Source organism: Castanea sativa, chromosome 1, assembly GCF_040712315.1.
Source record: "Castanea sativa cultivar Marrone di Chiusa Pesio chromosome 1, ASM4071231v1".
NCBI lineage: Eukaryota > Viridiplantae > Streptophyta > Magnoliopsida > Fagales > Fagaceae > Castanea > Castanea sativa.
Window position 1 is genome coordinate 66,620,925 of NC_134013.1, and position 18,852 is coordinate 66,639,776.

Here is an 18,852-nt window from a genome sequence, read left to right on the forward strand (position 1 = left end):
GGGGAGAAAATGTGGAATTCCAACCATAGAAATCAAGCACTACAAAGGTGTCATTAATTCATTATCTCTTAGCTATCATTTGAATCCACAACTGTGTGAAAATGTAATAAGAGTTAAAAAAGAAATATCATAAATGTAACAATAGTTATAAAAAAAAATTAAAATTAAACAAATCCAATCTAGAGCACAAAACTCCAACTTTTCCAGGTATAAGAGAGGTGATTGATAAATAGCCTTGCCCTCAAATTCTTTTCTTTCTTTTTTTTTCTCACTTTCTTTGCTTTTTTCTCTCTTCTTTTTCTTTTTCTTTTTTTCTTTTTCTTTTTTTTTTTTTTTTTTTTTTTCTAAAAGAGGCTGAATTAAGCTCATTGCTTTTTGGTGGAAGGCAGTTGTTATCACAAAAAGACTAATAAAATAAAAATGCCCACATCATTTGAAGTACAATTTAATAACAGAATGGGAAACAGATCCCAAATTTTTGTTATGTAAACATTTGATTAATTCTCAACAGAGTTTTTAAACTTTTATCCTTTGGTCCTAGACAAATCTAAGCTGAAAGTAAACATAATTCACCTCTCAACTATACCAACCAATATCTCAGGTGGCAGTCAAAAATCAGGAAATTCCCTTTTTACATATCCCATGCATAAAATAGAAAACATTGGAAAATCAATTTTCAGCAATTGCTAAAGCAAGATTCCTGAAAATTAGAGATCAAGGATGTACAATTCTGATTAACCCATTCTCAACAGACATCGCCTTTACTCTTCCTCACCTGATTTTGGGCTTGCACCAGGCTGTGAATCTTCACCTAATTCCATATGCTCAACACCACTTTTTCTTTCCAGACCTTCAGGATCTCCATTTTCTGACGCAGTAACTTCTTCGGAAACAATACTTGGTAATGTTTCTGCAGGCTGGACATCAGGTTCTGAATATGTTTCTGCAGGCTGGATATCAGGTTCTGAATATGTTTCTGCAGGCTGAATCTCAGGTTCTGAATGCCCCTTATGAGTGGACGGAGAATTTTCACTGCCACCGGAGTCGCTCCTCGAATTACTAGATGTCAGCCACATAAATTTCAAATTGTGGTCTTGCCAGCATTTACCATTAACAAATGCTCTCTCAGCTGAACGACGTGTGGTGAAAGTAATACAAGCTGAGCAAATTTTTGATGCCTCTGACTCACTAACATCAATATCTTCTAGCTCCACAGTAGAAAGATCACCATAAGATGAAAAGTGTTCCTTCAAAACAGCAACCTAGAAGACAAAATGAAGACATCAGCTTATCTTTCATTGACTACATTGATAAATAAAACAATGAAAAAGTGATATTAAAACACTTAATAATGAATGTGCAAATACAACAACACAACAAAGTCTTAGTCCCAATTTTTTTGAGTCAGCTTTGGATCTTCAATAGATTAGTTTGGGTCAACCACACGTATTCTTTTCCTCCATTTTATTCTATGAAGGCATTCTCTCTGTTACATTATTACTAAGTATTTTATTTTAATAGTAAATGTAATATTTCAGACCCATAATACATGGTAAAGGAAATTTTGAAGAACAATAAATTTTTTGATAAATGAGGAAGGACAATAAATAATAAATACATGGTGAATTATCTTAAAGACAGTACTTGTTTTTAATGGCATTTGGGTACGTGCTCTCTGTAGCCAACCTCTCCCCTTGTAGGTTCAGCTTAGAGGTAATGAAGGTTTACCCACTGTGAGGCTACTATCATTGATTGAAAATAATACTTCAACAACCAAGCTCAAAATTTTGGGGTTAGCTATGAATCATCAATAGATTAGTCAAAGTCTACCACATTTTACTTTCTTAATTAATGTCTTTTTTTACTACTTCTATTAATGTTATTTTTTGTCTTAATCTACGTTTATATGTACCCTCAACTTGAATCAACTCACTCTTTTCACTAGTGCATTAATTGTTCCCCTTTGAATGTGACCAAACCATCTTAAGTGACTCATCATCATCTTTTCAATGATAGGTCACCCCTATCTTTAGGCGAATTTTCTCATTTTAAATTCTATCTTTCTTTATATTTCCAATTATCCATTTTAATGTTCTCATTTCAACTAATTTTATGAATACGTCACTTCTTAATAGCCCAACACTCAATACCATAGGGATTAGCTGGTCCTCTAACAATCTCATAAAAAAATTTCTCATCACTTAATAAGTATTCATGATCACACAATATTCCTGTGCACTTCTCCACTTCATCCACCTACTCTTATCCTATGATTAACACCCTCTTCAATTTTATGAATGATTAAATATGAATTATTGAATAGAGATATCGAAAGCTCTCTTTCTTTGGTATCTCTTAAGTCTCGCGACTTTTATCTTTGTTTCTAGTTTCTACTTTTACTAAACTTATATTTCATTTACCTACTTAATTGAAAGCCTTACCTTCTAAAGTGTCTCGCAAAACCTCTAACTTGACATTAACTCCGCGTCTAGTTTCATCCACTTTGCTTTTTTTGTTTAGTCTACTAATACTATATCATTGCAAAACCCATACACTAAGGGACTTCTCTCTCTCTTAAATTTGTTCTTATTTTACTAAGACTTTGATCTTTATCTTTAATACAGATAACACTATTCAAACCTCTTGTTGTCATTTCCCTGATAAATACTATATTCCAAGTACCTACATGAATCCTTATCTCTTGGACTGACTTCTTTATCCACACTCTTCCATCAAAGTGCAGGAACTCTCATCCATTTTCACTACACCCGAGCACTGATATAGCGCATCGCTTATAGGAAACTCGCTAACTAACCCCTTGTCCACTTTTCACTTCATTCAAGGTCCAATGTATGGGACACCTGAATAGGATGACTAAATTTTTAAGTGATAGTCAACCTATCGAAGCCCTTCTCTTCTTCTGAGAATGGGATCGACCATGCAAATTTCATATATGGCACTAAACACAAACATAGATAGTTTTTGAGAATAATAAGGGCAAATTACATTTTTTTTCACCTTAAACTTCCACTCCAATTACACTTATCCCCTTGAACTATTAAAAGACATGATCAACCCCAAAGTTTTAACTCCGTTTTAATGTTCCCCTTGCTGTCTCTTCTGGTGTTAATTTGGACGGAAAATTTAAGTACGTGCAAAACATGTGACCCGTAGGCACACAATACCAGTTCAATCCACTTAAGAAATGAAATTTACTAAACTGCCCTCAATTACAGGAACCAAACAGAGATTATTCTTTTCCTCTGTTTCCTTAGGACCAAACAAGGGTCCCAGCTGGAGTACCAGAATTAACAACTTCACTTTCTTTCAAATTTTCATTCTCAATTTTTTTTTAGCAACCACAAAGGAAACCAATCAAATACAATCTAATAAAAATTCGATAGTTGCAATGGGGGAGGTGCCAGTTGAGTTACAAGGCTCAAGGAAAATTCAATCTAACAAAAATTAAACTTAAATAAACTAGTTCTCCATACCATGCAATGCTAAACATTTTTCCATTTCCACAAGATTATATATTCGATCCTTGTCTCTACTAATGTGTACACTAACCAATCAGCTAAAAGATGAAAACAATATCCAATGCCCCCACACTCCCACAATTAAGAAGAAACATACTCAAACTTATCCATTTATCTATCCTTTTCCTGCTATTTTTTTATCTAACAAACAAAAATTAAATTTTAAAACAAAAGGGTCTCAAAGTGAATTGAACAAAATCGCCTTCTAAAGCACACACAGGTTCCAACTCACAAACTTGGGCACAAACTTAGTCCTAAACCATTCTAACTCATCCCCAGCTTTGCTCATCTCTTCCTTAACTCGCCCCACAAACTCATCTACCTTCACATTGGCATCTTCCAAATCAAACCCAGTTTCCTTCTTCACTGACTCAGCAAGTTTCAAACATAACCACTCCGAGCCGCGCTGGACCAACCGAGTCAAATTCAGCCATGAAAACCCATCAGACCCATTTGGATTTGTGGAAGTTAGAACATGGAAAATGGGTCCCTGGTGTTTTTTTTTGGGCCTGTGGTTCTTGAGAAGCTTGAAAAGAATGGGACTTAGGGAAGTGGGTTTGGTTTGTATGGGACTGTGAGGTTCGCTTTTGGAGTGTGGAATTTTATATCTTGAAGAGAGTATTTGTGAAAGAAAGCAGCAGTGACTCTCTGAGTTGTGTTTGTTGAAGTCGTGGTTTCTTGAAGTGAAATGTAAATGTAATTCAATTAGGGATGGGTGCTCCGCGAGAAGGTTGTGAGCAGATTTTCTCAAGAGCATTTCTGGGAGTGAGAAATAGATGGGATTTTCTACTTTTCATAAAAAAAAGGGATTTTCTTCTTTTATTTTTGGTGATTTTTATGTTTACTAAACCAGGGACAGTTTATTCATTTTTATATTTGTGGTGGACTCTAGCTGGTTAATTGGGGCCACATCTCACATGTAATACATGTGCTTCACTTTTTTGTTAGACTTAACACCAAAACAAATGGCAAAGGGGACATTGAAACAAAGTTATAACTTTGGGAGGTGAGTGTATTCAGGATGAAAGTTTGAGGAAAAGTGTGATTTTCCATAATAATAATAGTAACAATATATAACCACTTAAGTACTTCTGTGAAAAGGCATCGTAAGAAGCATTAGATAACATGCTTGAGGAGTCAAAATTGCAGGCACTCTACTAGACTTGTCATGAGTTCTTTTCAATCCTTAGTCCAAAATGTGTTATACCCAAAAAAAAAAAAAAAAGGATCAATAATTGCTAATCATATTAGCACAAGTTTCCTTTTGGTAATGCCACACATTTGATTAATGCTTCTTTGTAAAGCTGTTCCAGCGTATATTTGTTTTGCTATATAATGGAGGCCAAACTACAATTTTGGTCCATGTACATTTGTCACAGTTTCAATTGTGTCCCTATACATTTAATCGTATCAATTCCATCCTTCAACTTTCAAAATCAAGGTCCTTCAATTATTGATTATGTCAATTTTGTTCTTCAATTTTCAAAATCAAGTAAATTTCATTACTTAACTTTCAAAATCAAGTCAAATCCTATCAAAAAAAAAATCAAGTCAATTATATCTTTGGAAGTTGACTTCATTAGATAAAATTAACTTGATTTTGAAGTTTGGGGACGAAAGCGACACAATTAATAATTGAAGGACAAAATTGACACAATTAAATATATAGGGACAAAGTTGAAATTACTTCTCTATTGTAGAAGGACCAAAAGAATAGTTTGGCCTATAATGGAATATGCAGCTTTATATGTTATCTCAAGAGGCGGTCCTAAGGCCTTGTTTCATGCCTTAACCTTTTAAAACATTGATAGAATTGCATATGCTAGTAAGCAAAAACTCTATCCATAAAGCAATGTGCAAGAATGCACTCAAACTGCACCAGAAAAAGCTCCCTTCCTCTTATGAAAACTAATTATACCACCTACCCATTCCCTTGAAAATTGGTAACAGCTCTTTTTGCCTTCACTTAATAAATCTTATTTATCACATGGAGAGAGAGAGAGACTTACACTTGCAAGTCCAGCTGGTAAAGGCGGAATAATTCTAAATCCAGTAGGACGGTTGTCCAATTTGTATCTATTCATCAGAAAAGGAGCCCCTACTGGTGCTAATAGACGATTCGGCTGCTTCAAGTTCGTAGATTCCTGCAGTGATGTGGGTGTACTTGCTTTAGGACTATGGGACAAAACATTATCCACCGATTTTATCTTATCTCCCACCATCTCAGTATGTGGTGATACCACGGCAGAACCGGGATCATAGGAGGACCTTGGAGTAGCAGCTTTAGCAATATCAGCCGCTATTTCCACTTTAGGTCTCTTAGCAACTTGTTCGGCAACTACCTCACCCTTAGTGGCCTGCAAAAGGGATCAAAATTTGAGAATATCTGATGGAAAGAATTGACATTTAGAAGAGCACACAGATAATAATTTTACAACCTCATGTTGATTGTAGGAGGTAAAAGGAAGACAAAGCCACTTACTAACGTGAGCTAATATATATCTATCTCAATCTCAACTATTCTAAGATCAACACAAAAAGATATAACACATGCAAACAATTTAAAGAGTGAGCAGTAACAGTACCAAAAGGTTTACTGTAACACTCCCCCACCCACCCCCCCTTTTCTCCCAATTTATTTTTTTTTTTTGTAATATGCATGTTTCATTTTATAGTCAGGACACTACCTGATACCAAATAACAATACTTATATTGCCATATATAGGCTCATGAAAGCCAAGAGGTTTGGGGTACCACATTGAACATGTAACATCAATGAAATCTATAGCTAGAAATGAAATTTGAAGGTAGAACATTTCATCTTACATGTTTCTCAAGTTTTTGTAACTGGCGCCGGAAGTCATTCCGCTTCTGGTCTAGCAATTCCTGTTTCTTGCGAAGTTCTTCTTTCAACTGCTCTAAAGACTCTAGCTTCTTTTGCAAGGGCGGTGGAGCTTTAGGAGCATCTGAGATGACAGGCTTAGGGTGATCAGAGACAGATACAGAAGCATCAGAAGCATGGAGAACACTACTCCTTGAAGCAGCTGGTTGATTAATATCTTTTCCTTTACTAACAATAGAAGGATGATATGAAGCTGAAGCAGCAGTCACACCATGTGGTGTTACAGATACACTACTGCCGCTGCTTATGCCATCATCTGGAATGCTATCTCGATTAGCCCACCACAGCTTAATAAAGCGGTTACCCATTACAGCATCAGGTGCCTTAAGAGCAGCTTCTGCCTCTTCCCTTTTAGAGAACTGAACAAAAGCTCGTTCTCCATTTGCTGGAATATAAATATCAACTACCTCTCCAAATTTTTGAAAATGAGAAAGAAGAGCCTCTCTTTTATTGTTTCTCTGGGGAATACCATTGACAAATAGAGTACGCAGTGCCTTTTGAGAAGGTTTCCGAATGTTACGCATATTATCACTCGGTGTCTTGGGAGATGAATCCATAGCTTTTGGACCAACATCCTCTGCAATGATCCGCTTCCCTTGACGGGAAGTGCCTTGAACGCTAGCTAAGGTCCCTTTATCTTCCTTAGCTTCATTCTCAAGATAATCAGAGGAACTCATCGTAGAATCAATTTTTCCCTTCACATCTAATCTATTTTTCGAACTACCGATTCTGCCCCAAACAGACAAACTGGTACCTTGTGAACCAACTCCAGTTCCAGTGCTTCTAACAAGGCACTCATTATCAGCACTGTCACATAACCTGCCAAGATGCCGATCAGAGGGATCATCATTCAACGTGGAGTCAGTTTCATGAATCTTAGGTGATTGTAATGAAAGCAGGGCACTTGATGTTTCAGGACCATTGTTATTCCACAAGGGTTGATCAGGATCATACAGATCAGCTCCATTTACACAACCAGAACCAGGAAATGCACCATTCAAGCCCAAACCATCATCAGCCATTCCAGGCTTGCTACTTTTTCCATGCAATCCTTTGCTGTTCATCAAAGCAGTTGAAGAAGCACTAACTGATGGCAAAGGCCCAGTTCCAGCAGGTGCTCCCAATAGGTGCACATTTGGAAGTGAAACAGGAAGATTAAACTGTGAAAGACTCTGCAAATTGCAACAACTAATTACTTATGACAACTTAAATATACACATAAAGGACATCAGTCTAAAATATAAAGTAAAAACATGAAGAAAAAAAAACAGCACAGCAATTTGATGCACAAGTCAACATATGCACTAAAAAGTTGAGCTACTGCTAATAGATGACTCAAAAACATAAAATAATCCAAATCATAAAATATTGACACTTCTGAACCACTTCACTTATGGCTTGGGATAATCCAGCAAATAGCCAGGAAATTGGAATCACATAATTGGAAAGACCTCTGTTGCTTTAGTTCATCTGACGGCTTTCCAAATAACAAAAGTGATTCATAGAAGAGATAACTTAATGATCTACAGGAGTGGCGTCACCATTTAGGGCCTTCTCCAACAGGTTAGATATCCAAACACAGTACCAAGGAATAATGAGATTACTGCAAACAGAAAGAGTAAAGAGGGGTGCGTGTGTGTGTGTGTGTCATCTCTGGCAAGTTTATTAGATACGGGATAAATAACAACCCAATATAAACTTAAACAGATATTGCATAAATAAATAAATAAATAAAAATCAGTACTTTTGACATCCGCTCAATTCATAATAAAGTTACGAGGTCCCTTGCCCATTATCTTTCTTTGGAAAGGTATTTGGAAGGTTAAGACTCCTCGGCGTGTTTCTTTCTTTGTTTGGACTGTAGCTTGGGATAAGATTTTTACAAGCGACAATTTGTGGGGTAGAGGCTTTGATTTGTTGACTAGTGCATTATGTGTCGTTGTAATGGGGAGACGGTGGACCATATGCTACTTCATTGTGAAATAGCTTATTGGTTGTGGAGTTTGGTTTTTAGATCTTTTGGGATTTCATGGGTCTTGCCAAGATCAGTTGCAGATACTATTTGGTTGGTGGAATTGGTTTGGAAAGCACTATTCTAGCATTTGAAATTTAGTTCTGTTGTGCTTAATGAAGCGTATTTGGAGGGAGTGAAATTGGCAGACTTTTAAGGACATGGAAAAATCCGATGACTAATTGCTTGCTTCTTTTAGTGGTTCTCTTTTTGACTAGTCTAGGACTTGGGAACTCACCTCTAGTGATTCTCTCCCTTTGTTCCTTAGTTCTCTCCTTTGTAATTAGCTTTTTCTCTGTCTTTTCATTTCTTTTTCTGTTATCTTTGGTTTGCCTTATGCTTTTTTTGCATGAGGTAGCGTATTGAATATACATCTTTCTTACTTATCAGAAGAAAAAAAAATAATAAAAAAATAAAAATAAAAAGAGGGTACTAGTCACATAAAAAAAAAAGGGAAATGACATTGCCCTATGATATCAATGTAACAGAGTTCAAATCCATTTAATCAACCAATTAGCAGGTCTTGCAGAGGGTAACTCAAAATAAAAAAACAATTATAATATTTATAATCCTATATGTTATGCTAATTTGTGTCTAACAGAGAGAATATTTTTGGACCCAGTAAGTGCTTGGTCCTGAGTTCTAATAATAATGAAATGCCAATTGGAGTGTAATCCCTATTATGTAAACCATTGTGCATTGCCAAATTACCTATTGATGTCTTATATCTACTAGGAACCAGACATATGATCACAATATATACATACCTGTACATCTTCAATGACAATCCGATTGACGCCATGCTCCATGGGGCACATGTCCCCTCTTAGACAAAATCCACGCTCCTCAAAATCTCTACAGCGTTGGCGAGGAATGCCCATATTCATTGAAGAATTGATGGGTGGTCTGAGAGTTCCTTGCAACCCAATGGAATGGATTGTATCCAAGCCACCAGTTGGTAGTCCTGGAATTAATCCAAATGCACTCCAAGATGCACTCTGTGCATTTGATACATTTGGCAAACCTCTTCCATTGTATAGGCTAGGAGGAATGGACCCCTGCTGAACCATTTGAGAAGCAATATCAACTGAGCTGAACCTTGAATCACGTTGGTTCCAAGATCCAGAATCCCTGCCTCTTCCCCTACCAGGACCAGTGTCTCCAGAAAATGTTTGGTTTGCCCGAATTCTTTGATTCAAATCCAAAGGTGATCGAGCGAGTGGCATTAGACCAGGGCGTCTTCTTTCAAACTTTGTATACAAGTCTTTCTCACTTGCTTGAGATTCAAAATCCCTGAAAGCATGCCCATTTTCATAAGGTTTGTTACGTCTTCTATATGGCCTTGTTATTACGTGCTCTGGAGCATCTCTTTCTAAAGATTGAGAACGTGTCTCCCGCCTACGATGCTTATGGTTACGATCATCATCATCATCGTCACTGACTTCCTTCTCCTCAGGATCACTAACGCAATCAGAAGGAGAAAGACCCAGTGGTTTTGGAGATGAAACTTTCAGCTCCATTTGATCCTCTTGAGATATCAAGAATATTCCTTATTGCATCCAAAGCTCCAAACTCACTAATGCAGCAATCAAATGACTTCAATCACCTGGTACAGTTCGAGCAATTAAAGGAGAACCTAAAAACATTGGAAAAAAAAATTATGCTAGGCAACAACAAATTGACCTTATGGAAAAAGCAAATTAAAAGTGATCATAAGCCTATTTATTGTGATCTGCTTGTGTTAAAGTTATAGGATACATTATCATTTAGAGCAACTAAAAAGGATTGACATATATAATGACAAGGATCAAAATAGAAAATCATTACATCCAGTAGAATATAAAGTACAAACCATATCAAAACAATATCAAAAGATCATGTAAATTTAAATCATACCTGAGAAAAGAAAAATCAAAGTTAATGATGACACAAAAATAACATGATGTTCCTGGTGTCCAAACACTTTTTTTTTATAAGTAATAAGACTTTTATTGAAAAGAATTGAACATCATGTTCACGATGGTGAACACTTTGAACAATGAACCAAATACAAGAAAATCAAGAACTAAAGGAAGTAGAAACTAAAAAATCAGATAAAGCAGTACAGTTCATACACCCCCAAACACGAGCCCAAAGAAACAAAGTACGCAAAAGAAGACTTTTTAGATGTTCCAAAGTTCTCGTCTTATCTTCAAAAATCCGGGCATTACGTTCCTGCCAGACTAACCACATTACACATGTCAGGACTATATTCCAAATGGTTGAACGATGCTTTCCAAACCAGTTTCTCCAAATAAAGAAAAAAGAGTTCACTGACCTTGGCATTACCCATTGAATCCCAAACACTGCAAAAGCTTCACACCATAAGGCATGAGAGAACTTACAATGAAGAAGAAGGTGATTCACTGATTCCCCATCGCAGCAACATAAGCAACATCACATATACAGCAAGGTCTGTAGACACCTAATTTCAGTATGATCTTTCCTCATGAAGGCCAATCTAAATTTACAGAATATCTTTTATTGCACTTAGACTTGGAAATTTTGGTTGACAGACACATGATTAGACTGACAAACTTCAAATGTAAGGATTAGTTTCTTCTTCTTTTATTAGTTAGCTATAGCCACAGGTCCCACATCAGATGGGTTTTGAACCAACAACCACACCCCCCCCCCCTCCCCATATTGTTATTGAAGTAAAGCTCGTTGGCTTAAAATATGTAGCTTGTGTGAGGTGGCAAATATAGCAGGTTGGTTTCCTGCTAGCTGTTACAGCTTAAATAGTTCAACATACATGCAGTGAAGCTTCTATAAAGAAAAGCCACAGTAACAGACCAATAGTTTTTGGGTGACCAAGCATCACATTTACCACGTTACGTGGAATTCATCATTTGGATTTACTTCTTGGTCAAAAGCAGCATGTGATAATTAGCTTTTTCCCTCCATTGTCGATGTAGATGGGAATTTTTTCCTTATTGGAAGTGTATGGCTCTTATCATTGATAATATATATTTTGGATGGTGGCATGGGGGAAGATTCTTACTTGAGACAACCCTAGGAGGAGAGATTAAGTATGGTGGAGTGGTGATGCATGTGCTGGTGTAGTGGGGAGGGGGTGGATCACCTTTTGATTCATTGCACAGAGGCTTATCCCTTGTGGTGTCTTGTTTTAAAAACTTGTGGTATTTCCTGGGTTTTACCAAAGAGGGTGAGAGATCATCTTTTATTTGGTTGGATGAATTGTATTGGAAAACACTCATCAGATATTTAAAGTTTGGTTCTGCTAGGTTTGATGTGGATTATTAGGTAAGAGCAAAATAATAGAACGTTTGAGGATAAGGAGAGAACAAGGGACCAGCTTCTAGTTTATTTTGTTGGTAATATGTTGATTGGTGTTTCGCATTTGGTCTCATGAATAGAGATTCCATTCCAATGTTTATTGAATCTCTATCTTTTTCTTTATCTTTTTCTTTTTTTTTTGATAAGTAAATCTCTATCTTTTTGTACATAACCTTTTTATATTTCTTGCAAATCTTTAGGCTATTTCATGTCTTTTTTGCATGAAGTAGTCTCTTTTCAAAAAAAAATTTATTACCTATTAAAAAAAAATCATTGATAATTTTATTTTTTGATAATTCGATAGTTACAAAGTGGGGTGGGGGAGGGGGAATTTGAACCTTATACATCTATGTTGGAAACACTAAGAGGTGTCAGTTAAGTTACAAGATTCCTAGTGACAATATATTGATAGCTAAGTAATACATAAGTATAAGGTTGGCGTCGAAACCCCAAGATCTTCAAGAATAGAGTTTAGAATGCACTCCCTTCTTGTTTAATGTGGGGCTTTTGTAGAGAGAGAAACAAGACATTTGAAGATCAGGATTTATTTATTGAGAGACTTGAGTCTCAATTAGTTAGGTCCTTAATTTACTAGCTATCTTTAAATGAGAGTAGACCTCCAACAATTTAAGATTTCATTGATTTATTACATTGTAATATGATCTAAAGGGTCCACATGCTATACATCCAATATACTCCATTGGATTCTTTGAATTTCTCCTTAATGGCTTAATGAAACTTCTTATTTACCTGTCCCCCAACACACCCCACCCCCCCCCCCCCCCAAAAAAATAAAAAATAAATAAAGAGTAACAGTTTCTTTTTGATAAGTAAAGGAGCAACAAGAGTAAAATAATACACACACGCAAACACACATAAGATATTGTCGCTTTGAGGAAACTCAAGAGGTGTGCTTAATAGACTTGAAGGACATTTTGTAAATGCCAAGCGTCCAAAGCTCCATCCACCACACTATCAGTTCATTATCAGTTCATGGGGTTTTTAGAGTGTCTCATGGACAAGAAGTGGAATGGTCTAACCCAATATATATATATATATATATCAATCCATTATGCTGTTTTTAGATTCACTTTTTTCTTGTACATAAGTTGTTTTGTTTTCCTTTGTTGCTTGTACACATTTCCTTCTTTTACTTCATCTCTTTGATGGAGTAGCTTCTTTTTAATACAAATTTTTCTTACCTATCAAAAAAAAAAAAATATATATATATATATATATATATATATATATATATATATAGAAACACTAAGTGTTGCAATCCAGGTACATGAGAAGTATACAAGAGAATGACATGAAAACTAACTTCTAAAATCTAAAAAAACCGAGCTGAAGAAAGAGAATGACATGCCAGCATGGACATTAAAGAGCAACCTAAGAGACATCATCTTTTTAGCCAAGAGAGAAAGAGAGAGAGAGATCATGACTTGGTGCCTTAGAAGCTCAACACCTCAAACATCCTCTTGATAGGGAAGTACACAAAGGAAGAGCCAATGAAATAAGAAGGAAAAACAAGTATATAAAAAATATTGTCTAAAATTCACGTTATTCAATAACTATAGCAAGTTTGTAGTATAGAATTAAATATTTGCCCAAGTCTATCCATATAAAGCCTTCAAATGAGAACTTCACTTCAACAGATGTAACTCCTTCCATTCGAAACAACAAGCATTACTCTCTCTCCATAAACACCGCACTAAACATAACAGAATAGCCTGCCATTTGTCGCCATTTGTTCTTTTGCCTAAGTGTCCTTTCCACCATGATAATAAAATTCCTCGTAGTGCTAGGCATTACCAAATCACACCAACCATACAAAAGACTAAGTACCACAACTCCAGAGTATTATCACAGCTGAGGAAAGGAAGTGTCATTGTCTCCCCAATCCCCATTGTTCGTGCACATATAAAACACCAATCAATAACTACCATTCCTCCTTCCTAAGATAATTTGTTGTCAAAAATTTTCCCAAAGCATCAAACCACGAGAAGAAAGCTATTCTTGGTGGTACGCAGACCTTCCACAAACTTTGCCATGGACATTGTTTGTGTCCTACATTTCTCAATGCTTTATAGTAGCTCTTTACTTGAAAACCATGATTGTTCAAAAGGATCCATATCATTTTATCCTCCTGTCCCCCTCAAGTTTTGACAGCCTATAAATAATCCAAAAGGTGCTCCATAGATTCCAGCTCCAAGTAATGAATTTCTTGAGAAAATAATGGGTTCCAACATAGAATTCCATTTCTGTGTTCCAATAATCCACCACTCTGGCCTCTTAATTCCTGGCAATCAGGAAAAGCTCAAGATACCTTCCTTAAGTATAGTTACACTATTCCATATATATCTTTCTAAGAAAAAGAATCTTAGAACCATTTCCCACATCAAATCTAATAAATATCGAAAAGCTATTCTAAACTCTTCTAATATTTCCAAAGACTTACTCCATAGGACCTTCCAACCACATTGGAACACCATCCCCCAAGAGATACCATACTTTGTGTTGATCATCTTCCTCCAAAAAGCATTCTCCTCCATCACATATAGCCACAACCTTTTCCCAAGGAGTGCTTGATTGAAAAAAAAAAATTCTTAACCTCCAAGCCTCCATCTTGAATAGATGTACAAATAGTATTCCATTTAACTATGTTGATATTTGAATTCCTCACCCATTCCACCCCAAAGAAAATCTCTTTAAAGTTTCTCCCTTCTATTTGCCACTCCAACAGGTATGCAGACCAGAGATAGAAAAATGTGTTGCGCAACTAGATAACATACTTATAAGTTATAATTTTCAAGCGGGTATTATTTTTTGTTAGTAGTAATGCTTCATTGAAAACAAAAATAGAATGTGAATAGGACCACAAGTACAGGCTGTGTACTTAGGATACAACAAAGAGTCGATCAAAATTACATAAATCTAGCAATTTCATTACTAAATTGCATAACTCTTACACTTCAAGGCATTGCCCAATGAACAACAAACTACACCAAAAAAAGGTATTGGCATTGTCTACCAATGTTGCAGTGAAGCATCAGATGATCTTCTGCCTCACCATGCACCATCAACCAACTGAATTGCTTTTCACTTTAGAATACTATCATGTTAAGAACCTTCCTCAAGGCTTTACAAAAGTTCTGAAACATAAAACCTAATTATGACTTATCCTTATATTAGAACCCATGAGGAAGCAGAGCCTGAATAGACACTTAAATCCAATCACTAGTCTGTATATGAGTAACCTTGAGACTGAGTTGGTTTGATATTGACTTGACTCCCTTTTACCCTTTCCCCCATTTTTTAGTTACACAATGACAATCTCCAACAAGATGCACTTAATAGCATTGAAGCTGCAGTGTGTGGTGGAACCAAATGATCATGACAGAAAAACTAAAGAACAAAAGAGAGAACCATCTATATGGTATCTATCCTAATGTACACACAAATGCAAAAGCCCTACCACTTAACGACACAAAATTTCCACAAAATAACAAGCACTAACATAGTTCTACTATTCATTACTTCTCTTGCATGACCTGGCTTACATTAATTCTAACGTGTGAAACAATGCCAAGATAATCTTAACATTAAGCATATATAGAAAGCTTTTTCTGCTCTAGTAAGTTCCCCATTTGTCACGTTGACATAAACAGAATAAAAGATAACTGCATAAACATAAATAGGAAGAGAAAAACCCACTTTCTAAACATAACCTAATCATTTTTTAAAAAAATCCAAAATATTCATGGTGTTGGATTTCCAACCAAGAAACAGGAACAACCTTTCACATGCGAGTACGCCAAAATCCTCAAACAGTGACTGACACCATCAACTCAAAACCCTAATGCTAAACGCGTACTGCCAGTGCTGACGGGTGGAAACAAAGAACTTTCCAAAACACATTTTCAGAAGTCACTTAATGCCAACCCAAATTAATTCTATAACGGATACCTTTGTACCATACAGCAAGATGTTTAGCTACTCGTATCAATTTACAACACCAAAACTACTCTACAAAATAAAAAATTAAAAAAAAAAAAAACCAAAATCCCCCTCTAATCATTGACATTCAAGGTCCACACCTCATCTTCTTAAACACTAAAAAAGAACTCAATACTGATCACCGGAGCCACTTAGAACCGCATTTCTCATTCATTACATATATCCAAAACAGACCAATTGACCTCGTCGAAAAACAAACAAGCATCCATAAAATCTAAAACAAAACGAAAAACTCTTACTAGAACACTAAATTTGATCATATAAGCTATCAAATTAAGCTCCTCTAAAGAACCTAAAACGAGTTTTGGTTTTTCCATATACAAACATAATTCAAAATTAAAGTGAATAAACAATGATAATCTAGGTTTAGCAACAAACTTTAAATTAAAAACTAATAATAATTTTAATATATATATATATAGAAATAATAGAGGGTAGAAATCTTACGGAATCTTCTAGAAGGAAGAAGAGAGAGGCGAATGTGTGAAGCAGCTTTCTCGGCTTGTTAAAGATTGATTAATAGACTGAATTGGACAACACCGACGACGGTAACGCGGCGGCAAAGCGAGGGCATTTCGGGAAGAGACGTAAAAATTAGTTGCAGTGAAGGGCAGGGGCAGGATCGTAATAACCAAACAATCGAGGAAGAGAGAGAGAGGTTTATTTTTTTGTGACAGTGACTTGTTTGAGGGGTTTGGTTTTGGGGTCTGAAGAAACTGAGAGAGAGAGAGAGAGAGAGAGAGCAAAGCTGGAATTTGGGGGAGAGAGAGAGAGAGAGACGATGGTGTACCCAAAAAAATAATAATAATAATAATAATAAAAACTATAATGGGAAATTTGCATTTTTGACCCATGAGATTTTGTATATTGCAAATTTTTTTCCTTTTTTTTTTTTTTAAAAAAAAATTTATGTGTGTATTACAAATTTACAATGAGTTTTCATGAATATCGGCCAATACTAGAGGTATGGATTTACATGGCATGTTCTGTCTGCCTATGATGTACTCAACAATGATTTTAGGTTTAAGGAGAATTTAAAATTTTTTTTTTTTTTTGTCCTCATTAAATTAAGAGTTAGAGGATAAAGTGATGTTCGATTTGGATATGATGAAAAGAAGTTATAAGAAAAGATTTTAATTGGGTCGGATAACATGGTTGCTTAAAATCCTTCAATGTGTCGATCAAACAATTGGTGCCCTTTCATCATGTAAGAATAATATTGGAGGAAAATTAAAACTTTGAAGTTTTATCCTTTGACAAGACAATTTCATAGGACAAGCTTCCAATTATTTAAGTTCCACACCACAATTTTAAGGAAAATAGAATTCTTTTTTTTTTTTACTCGATCTGTAAGTCCTATTTCACCCCCTTGGAATTTAAAAAAAAAATTATGCAAAATATTAAAATAACTATAAATTAGGGTTAAAAATAATGAAATTCAAATTTGAGCAATCTTCGTTCACAAATTAACCATGAATATATTTTGATGGAGAAAATTAAGAAATTATACAGTCCCCGTGGTGGATCACATCGCTTGTCTATCATTCCACTAAAAGACTCCCACATGTTTAAAATTGCTGAGTCAATAATCAGTTTCTGTTTTAAAAAATTTTATGCTTCAGCAATTTTAAACAGGCGGGAGTCTTTTAGTAAAATGGTGGACCATGTCACTTGTCCATCATGAGGACCTTATAATTTCTCCAGAAAATGGGTTTTTGCCCTTATTTTTTAAAATATCTAGCATAATGTCAATGTTCCTGTTTTTAAACTATATAGGATGTATCCCTGTTTAGAAACTCGATTTTCTCAATATTGAATTTCAATGTAAAAGTCGATTTTTAGAAAATCAAGTTATTGCCAAATCAAACTTTAAAAAAAAAAAAAAAAATCGAGTTCCACTTAAAATTTTCAAGGAACATCGTGCTACCCCGAAACTTAATTTTAAGAAAATCGAGTTTCAAAACAAGGGCATATCGCTATATAGTTTTAAAACAAACACGCTGTGCTAGATATTTTTAAAAATAAGAGCAAAAGCCCATTTTTTTTCCCATATTTTGAATATGGTGTTTGTTTTCAAATCTCATGTTTCCACAAATAAACCATGAACACGTTATGAACAAGGCATTTATTTTCTTAACTTGCACGTCGTTACTTGGATGCAACATCATAGAACAAGAGTGAGTGAAACAATGATTTTGAATTATCATAAGATCAAGAATGTTGGTAATGGTATATTTATATTCCAAGCTTTTTTAATGAGAATTAATATTCCAGGCTTGCTTATATTAACATAAATTTTGTTCTCTCAAAAAAAATTTAAAAATATTAACAAAAAATTTTCCATTAGAATGAAATAACAGAAGTAATATTATGTCTTCCTTAAATCTGTGATGTTCAAGTCTGAATATCTGCACTTCACAAATTTTGCATCCTAGGTTGTTCCATGAGAACCATTGGAGAGGTCAAGGGAAAATGAAAGTTTTGATCCAAACCCTCTGCTTTGTTTGATTGTTTCAGCCCAAAAAAAAAATTACGGTATATTTTTTCAGTAAATCATTAGTTTCCTCTAAAAGTTTATACATGTTTGGAAACATAAATTTAACTCCCAGCAAAAGAACTGCAGAGAGAGAGAAGTTAACACTTCCACATAATTAGTCAAAGTAGAAAAAGACACCTTCGTATGCTAGTGAAAGAGGAGGAAAAGTGAAAGATAAAATACACTGTAAATGGAAATGACAGTTTGGATTTGCCCTTCAATATCCCTCCACAATATTGGAAGCTGCTGATATACCTCAACAACTTTCTCTTCATACAAGTAAGAATATTTTCTTTTTAATGCAATTAAGAATATGACAAAGGCTTGTAACTGGATAACATTATCCACTTTTTTCATAAAGGAGAACTTAAATTCAAATCCATCCTCCCCACTTGTTATATAAGGGAAAAAAATTGAATTGAATTGTGACAAAAAATTCTAGTTATTGGACTCCATAGAAAAGAAAAATAACCAGAATGTAGCATTACGTTAAAAGAGACCAAAC

General features: G+C 35.2%; 1 protein-coding gene and 1 long non-coding RNA gene across 3 annotated transcripts; both read right to left on the bottom strand.

The window, feature by feature from the left end:
- Positions 1 to 444: 444 nt before the first annotated feature.
- On the bottom strand, positions 445 to 16,586 carry LOC142643738 (zinc finger CCCH domain-containing protein 41). Of its 2 annotated transcripts, none has more exons than XM_075818453.1 (5): positions 16,259 to 16,586; positions 9,220 to 10,058; positions 6,366 to 7,613; positions 5,549 to 5,896; positions 445 to 1,262 (listed from the first exon to the last, which is right to left on the bottom strand). In XM_075818453.1, exons 2-5 carry the CDS (start codon positions 9,970 to 9,972, stop codon positions 762 to 764), a joined length of 2,850 nt encoding a protein of 949 aa, XP_075674568.1. In that variant the 5' UTR covers positions 9,973 to 10,058; positions 16,259 to 16,586; the 3' UTR covers positions 445 to 761. The 2 variants fall into 2 exon arrangements, with proteins under 2 accessions (XP_075674568.1, XP_075674576.1); XM_075818461.1 differs by having other exon boundaries at positions 9,220 to 10,088.
- On the bottom strand, positions 2,047 to 5,523 carry LOC142643753 (uncharacterized). Its single transcript, XR_012845917.1, has 2 exons — positions 3,862 to 5,523; positions 2,047 to 3,830 (listed from the first exon to the last, which is right to left on the bottom strand). It is a non-coding gene; the product is annotated as an uncharacterized LOC142643753 (long non-coding RNA).
- Positions 16,587 to 18,852: the final 2,266 nt, after the last annotated feature.